General features: G+C 36.1%; 1 protein-coding gene across 1 annotated transcript; it reads right to left on the bottom strand.

The window, feature by feature from the left end:
* Positions 1-3,703: 3,703 nt before the first annotated feature.
* On the bottom strand, positions 3,704-6,396 carry LOC149807917 (neuronal acetylcholine receptor subunit alpha-6-like). The gene has a single exon (XM_089948323.1). The coding sequence runs from the start codon at positions 5,899-5,901 to the stop codon at positions 4,636-4,638; it is 1,266 nt and encodes a 421-aa protein (XP_089804449.1). The 5' UTR covers positions 5,902-6,396; the 3' UTR covers positions 3,704-4,635.
* Positions 6,397-7,703: the final 1,307 nt, after the last annotated feature.

Below are 7,703 nucleotides of genomic sequence, written 5' to 3'. Positions count from 1 at the left end.
CAAACAATACCTGACTTGGTTCAGCTACCATTATGGCATCTTTGCACTACAGTTTGTTGTTATTTGTGGTTACCTCCAACATCGTCATGGTCAGAGGTTTTAAGATGACCACATGTGACTTCCTAAATACCTTAAAGGTTTTCATGTTTTGAAGTTTAAAAGAATATTTTGTCGAATGTGGTGATTTCATTTCTGTTTTTTGTTTCATTATTTCCAAGTTTACCAGTGATTAGGATTTCTGGCTTTGTACTTCCCTTACTCCAGGTTTCCTTGTGTCTTTTTCCCAATCTGAGTTTTGAGTCATCAAGTGACCTTTTCCCTTAAAGCAGATTTTATGTGTCTCTTTTTGTTGTTTCATGTTCCATTCAATATATTACATAAATTTTGTACACGTTTGTTGTTACGTTTCATTTCTCATTTTATTTCGGGACGGACTTGTATGGATCAAATGTTCAAGTTATATATATATATATATATATATATATATATATATATATATATATATATATATATATATACAAACTTGTATATACATATGTTTGTGTTTATGTGTGTGTGTGTGTGTGTGTGTTTCATTACAATTGTAGTTTTTATTCCTCCTCACTCCTTGGCTAGGCCTTCGCTCCCATTGATTGTGATGGTGTTCTTCTCATATATGAGTTCTAGTCTGTAATAATCCTTTAAGTCAATTTAATAATACCCCATTTGATCGTGTTTGCTCTTCGTCTTGGTTTGTATTTGTGTATTTTGCTCTTGCTGTATTTTACCTTGTTCTTTTGTGACTTTATTTGTCGAATTTTTTTTTGGTGGAGCGATGATATTCGTATGGATATTTCCGTTGACTTTTTTGTTCCAACTTTGATTTGTTTTTGTTTATAGTGCTTGAGTTTCTTACTATGTTTTTTTATTATCTTGTTTCCCTCCGTGGACATTTTAGTGGTTTTTTTCAGCTGGTGTATTTGGCCTCTTCTTGGTTTTTATTTTTTAAGACTGGTGCACTACTTTCTTCCTCTCTGTGGTTTTAGTGTCTAGGGTCATATCCCTTAAGTGCGCACTGCTTTCACTTCCTATCGTAAATGTATCCTCAGCACTACGATATTTAAAAAACCGCGAATAAGGAAAATGTTTGAAGTTTTGTTGTCTGCATTACTCTGACTCCTGTCTGTATTTCCCAGTAGTGTACGAAACTCTCCAACGTTGGTTCCAATTGAATTTCTATTGGGACTCCTTTTAGGTTGACGTCTACATATTTAATGATCATTTCCCATTGTGCTGGTCTTGGATCTTTATATTGGGCCCTTTTCCTTGTATTTGGCCAGCATGTCCTTCATTACTTAAGCCTGGACTTTATCCACGTCGATTTCTTTTGTGTACAAGGGCGGTTAATATGTCTCCGCAGGTTGGTATGTGGTATGCCTCCTGGGCCATTCCTTGCCCTTCACGGTATCGGAGACCGATGTTTGGAAAACATATTGTAAAACTGTCATTTTTTCTTGCAATATTTCTTAATACAGGTCCGAACAGTTTGCTTTGTGCGCGCCATTGGTGTATATTTGTCTTTGTATGATCTATACGAGTTTCCTTCTTAATATGAGTACAAGAATGACGGGTTGGTATCTGTGTGGTTTCTTTTATTGTAATACATATTCTTGTTTTTGACAAATATCTTCAAACATAAACAAGTTCTTTCTGAGATTCTTGTAAATATAGGAGACACTACTAACTATTTAATCTGAAGTCTTTTACTTGCTTAATTTTTGTTTTAAATTTTAGATTAAAATAACCTTTGGTTAGCTGAGCTATAACTGTAAGCAACACATAATAGCGTACAATTTTATTTTAGCTGAAAACAATTTCAGTTTATTGGCGCTCTATTAAACTTTCCAGCAAATGTTCAGAATGTGGTCTACAAACTTTAGTATATTGGTTATGTGCCCGTTGTGATTTATAAATTACATGCGTGTTCTTTATGCTCTCGTTGTTTCAATGAAATAAGGCTTGTTCCTTGGAAACATTCGTCTACTGCATAAAGTGATAATATTAATACTGGAAAGTAGTGCCAGGAGTTCTTGGGTACCCTACAAAATCCTAATCATATTATGAATTTCAAGGTGTGCTTGTTTACTCGCAAAAATGTTCCTACCGGTTATTGTTCTATTGGAAGGTGATAGACGTTTTAGATAATAGTGCAAGGTGTGCTTGTGCATTCACAGCGTTTTTTCAAACCAGTTATTGTTCTTTTGGATGATGATACACGTTTTAGATAATAGTGCAAAGTTAGGTTGTTGTGATCTCATTGTTTCTTCGAAACAAGGATTTCTCATCGTAGACTGTAATACACATGGTCGAAAAAAATTAAGGTAGGTTCATGCTCTCGGACGCATACTACTTATGCACAGCTGTTTGTGATTAGAAGATCGTTTAAAGTTTTTTTTTGTTGCAATTTTAGAAAGGTCGCCGTATTTAAAGCCGATCTGTAATATTTCTACAAGTTTAAAAGGTTGTGTAGGAATGCATTATGTTTGATTTAGTCCGATTTCGTTTTGCAGATATTTAGGAGAAATCAATTAAATGTTTCTATATATATACTAAGAGCCATTACATATTACGAATCATTTATAAGACTTTGCGCAAATTTGAAAACCATTATCGTAGTGGTTTGGCCATATTTGGTCAGATCATTTCAGTGATTATTTAGAAGTAGTTCAAACGTTTTGTATATTTATTAACAATGTCCATCTTTGATGAGTCATCATTTCGCAAGAAACTGAAAATTTGTAAATTTAAATGTTGAATCTCTCTCTCTTTAATCTCTCTAATCTCTCTCTCTCTCTCTCTCTCTCTCTCGTGTACTTAAATTTGGTTCAGTACTCATGTTTAGAAGCGGAAAATTGCACAACGCAAAAGAACGACGGACAATCATGACGGATAAATGATTGGACTGCAAGCTCACTTGGCATCACGGCCTAGCAATGTAAATATTGATTATTATGAACTTTATATAAGTAAGGGAAAATGATCATAGAAGGAATGACACTTGCTAATACCATGATAAATATTACAGACCAAGCTCTTTCTTCCTGAGTGGGACATTGCATGTTGTTTGTAGCGTATACTATTATCTGTAAATTGTGTGACGAAAGAGGAATGGTTATTAAAAGAGTATCCTTTAAACAGTGTTTAAGTCAAAGTTTCAATCATTCAGCCGTTCGGGCAAAGGTTCAAGTGTTCAGTCGTTCAGGTCAAAGGTTCAATCTTTCAGTCGTTTGGAGGAAAACGTTTGTTGTAGCTCGAGTACAAGATTAGTATCTCTATTTACGAATCCATTAAGTCATCACAAGAGAATAAAAACATTGCAGCAAACAGTTGGGGCCCCGGGTGACCGGGTGCTCTAAGGAGGTCTCACCTCATTCCGCATTGGTTCAAGTCCCTGACTCAGCCAATGTGTGTATGAGAGAAAGTTCGCCAGTAGCTTTCCGTGGGTTCAGTGTTTCTTCACGGGTTCTTCTTCCACCATTAATACTGGCCGTCATGGTTAGCCTATCATGTTCTTAAAAATGGCGTTAAACACACATTACCATACGGATAGACAAAAATTGCATAAAACTTATACAATGAAAGCATAATACAAGATCAGAGAAGTCTTAAATCCTCAAGCATTCACAAAGTGACTGTTTTGGAATAAATATAAGATTATAAAATATCTGATGGAAATTTTTATATGAAATAGTTGATTTGTCTATGTACAAGAAAAAAAGTCCTTATTAACTCATACACCAGGACAAATGTCACAAACATATTAGTTATAAACATATTAGTTTCTCACAGAGACACAGTGGCCTAATTTCCTAGATTTAACAACTTCAACAGGGCGGATTAAAATCCCAAACTAGACAAATAGCTTCATTTCGTAACGAATGTGCCATATAGATCATTCTTTGAAAGTAATTTACCATACTTTTCGAAAAAGTACTTATTCAAACTTACCGCTAGCAGGAACAAGAAAAAGAATTTCAATATAGTCTGCAAACATTTTTCAGCCATTAAAAGAATTCCAATAAAGGTTACCAACATATTTCAGTCATTTTAAGAATTCCAATAAAAGTCACAAACATAGTTTAGTAAGCAAATGAATTCCAATACATGCCACAAACATATTTTAGTCATTAAAAGAATTCCAATAAAGGTCACCAACATTTTACGTTAATTAAAAGAATTCCAGTAAAGGTCACAAGCATATTTCAGCCACTAAAACAATCCCCATAAAGGTCACAGACATATTTCAGTCGCTAAAAGAATTCAAATAAAGGTCACAGAAAGTTTTCGTTAAGTCAAATAATTCCAATAAAGGTCACGAACATATTTCAGTCATGAAAAGAGTTCCAGTAAGAATCACAAACATGTTCAGTCAGTAAAACAGCTTCTCGTCCAATCTGCATACTAAGAGTTAATTAGACGGGTACCTTGGCAGAGGTATCCATTGTCTTATTTTGGCTTCTTGAAAACTTAAGCCTTGGCTCAATCTTGTCATCCGATGTAATGAAAGTAATTAGAAATCCTAACCAGCGTATTTGCATAAAGAGATGAGATCCATTCAACTTTTTCTTTTAACTTTCTTTCTTTTTATTATAGTTATTATATCAATTCCTGGTTGTTTGATATTATCACAATAAACATGGTAGAGAATGTGAATAACCATAAGAAAGATAAAATAAACATCATTTTGTCCACCATTTTACTGAAGTCCTTCCAGCTTACAGGAACGACTAACTCCTCATTTGATGTCCATATTTGGTCTGAGTCTTTATTCAGTTTTGAGGACGTTTTCTCCTTCTTAATGCCTCTATTTATAAACTCTTGACTAATAGGTTGGACAGTATTTCGGGCAGGCGCACTCATGCAATTCAACTTTCGGACGATAGCAGCAAGTAGTCGAGGGACGGGCTTGGATTTCGGTTTGTTGTACAGCCAAATGTTGACTATCGTTATGAGACAGATAAAGGTACTGAGGGATAGATTCACCAGTAGAAAGTAGCATATCATAGCCATGGGCTCTGATGTCTTAGGCAAATTGTCTCCAACTAGCGTCAGAAAAACGGTAATGGCCAGTAGAACTGTTATAGCAAGTGAAACCCTCTCTCCAGATCCAGCGGGCAACATAAATACCAGAATGTTTAGAAACCCCATGAAAAGAATAGGAATGATAATATTTATGAGAAAGAATGTGGGTCTCCTTTTTATTGTGATACTGAACTGAATTAACGAAAAACCGTTACTTTCATCAACACCAACTGACGATGATATGACTTCCCACTCGCCGTTGGCATAGAAATATGTTTTCAAAACATGATCAGTACTTGGCTGTATTGTTATTTCATTCGATAACGATCCCCACGGAATCAACAAGATCTTGCAAGTTTGAGTATCGAAAGGATAAAACGTTACATCAACGGCGCACGTTGTCTCAAAGACATCGCCAGGTGAGTAAACAGCAATACCATTATCATAATATCTCACCGTCATCCAGTCTCCGCCAATAGGTTCAATTTTGCGAAACGAGTTGGCGACCAGCAGCTTAGGCGCCCAAACATTTGACACAGGAATGGTTGTAGTGTACACGCCATTATAGTTTGACGAATCCCATGTCATGCTGATGTCCACCCACGTAATGTAGATAACAGCAATAACTGAGAATTTGGAAAGCACTTCGTCAAGTTCCTGAAGCGCCACTAGATCCATGGAAATGTTCAGACTGACTGGGCCAGATTGGTCAGAAACTGGTCGGACCAATTTGTTGTATCCATTCAAAAGGTTTTCTATCAGCTTCGCAGAATCGTTCATTGTCTGACCGTACACTGCCAGAAAAACACAGAAGAGCACAAGAACTTTCAACCACATCATGGCTTCTACTCGAAATTAAATTTTCTTTTAAAAACGACGACTAATATCTATAATAAAAAAACAAATAACCACGAAGCATCAGTTTTCTGATTCTCAGTTTCAGGTGTAGTCTACTGTATTTCTTATCGAGGAATCGTGTTATTATCACATGATTTTGCAACTCATTAATTTTCCATCCTTTTCACCTAGAAATCGATCCTTTTTTTTACCAGGAGCAAAAGTAATAATATTCAGTTCAACTAGCAGTTTTCTGCCACGTTAATTCTCACAATCAACTTTAACTCCTGGCTCCCATCATTGTCAATTAAAGAGCTTTGAGAATATGGAGCATAAAAGCTGTCAAAGTCTATGCAAACACCGACTACTGATGTAATAAAACTCCAACAAGCTGACAAAGTCTATGCAAACACCGACTACTAAAGTAATATAACTCCAACAAGTTGTCAAAGTCTATACAAACACCGACTACTGAAGTAATAAAACTCCAACAAGCTGTCAAAGTCTATGCAAACACCGACTACTAAAGTAATATAACTCGAACAAATATTAAGTGATCAAGCTGGAGCAGCAAGGAGCGACCAAATAACCACATATGCCAATCAAGAGACAATTAATCAGATCAAAGTAATAAACCAATAATTTATCTAGATCACATTTCTGATGATAATGGCAATGTGTACTCATCTTCACAAACCCGTGACAAGCACACCCTGCTACAAGCACACCCTGCTATGACCGTCTACTTAATTCCTTGCAAAAGGAATATCTAATCGACAATCTATCTGACGTTACGAACTAAACGATATATATTATTCATCTTTAGTTTCGGATACGATTTTCTGACATGCATTGTGCTACAAGACAACATGGATAATTGAACTCATTCAGTGTTGTCGCAGAACTACGTCATTCATTTAAGACCGATTGCTTCGGTCAATACATAAACTGCATTGTTGCATTTATAATCTACATTAAATGATATAAACAGTTAAGTTGTCGTATTTCACCATAAGGAACGCCATAAGCCATTGCAATATTTACGTTTCTTTTACGTTCGTCAATCAACCTTTCCTGCACGGTGTAGATACGCGATTATAGCAGTATTGGCAAGACACACAAAATGTCATTCGCAAATAGCCAAGCACGTTGACAATTCCGGTCCTAGATGTCCTTAATGAACCGTGTAATCGGCTAGGACTCCGGTCTCTTGCTAAATAAAGTATAAATAACATTCAATCTCTAAACACATTAATTAATAAATAACTTAAAGAGATAATATCTAAAAACTTATAAATAACATAACGTAGGAAACACACCCTAAACACCTCGACTAGTAATACCATAATAACCTTGAAAATCTCTTTTCATACATGATTTCTAATAAGAACCTCTATAAACAGCATAGAACATTGCCCCCCGCCCCCATTTTAGAACATTTTGAAGAAAGAAAAAAAAGTCGAAAACCAAAAAAAAATCGCAAGAAACACCAGGCAAATGCAACAAGAAACCAGCGATGTAAGGCAAGCAGGACCGTTCCCGAGCTCTCCTTCTCACTAATGACAGCCAACCATTCAAATGTAAGGGACCTTTATGGACCCACAGATTGAGGCCAAACTATCAGGGTTCCTTGAATCCATTAAAGCCTGGGGGAGGTGGCACCATTCCCTTCCCCAGGAACAACTAGTCGGCTGCGGTGCAGTCAGAAAAAAGTGGCACATGCACAATTGTGCGCACGCCACTATAATTAAACTCAACAACAACAACGTTGACGAGGTTCTAAAGAAGAACATACCTATTGCACA

The sequence above is a fragment of the Sinohyriopsis cumingii genome, chromosome 1 (assembly GCF_028554795.1).
Source record: "Sinohyriopsis cumingii isolate HCF-2022 chromosome 1, ASM2855479v2, whole genome shotgun sequence".
NCBI classification, from domain to species: domain Eukaryota; kingdom Metazoa; phylum Mollusca; class Bivalvia; order Unionida; family Unionidae; genus Sinohyriopsis; species Sinohyriopsis cumingii.
This window is presented reverse-complemented; position numbering and strand designations above follow the sequence as displayed.

Coding starts and splice junctions, on each gene's coding strand:
- LOC149807917 (XM_089948323.1), bottom strand. CDS start 5,901: ATGATGTGGTTGAAAGTTCTTGTGCTCTTCTGTGTTTTTCTGGCAGTG.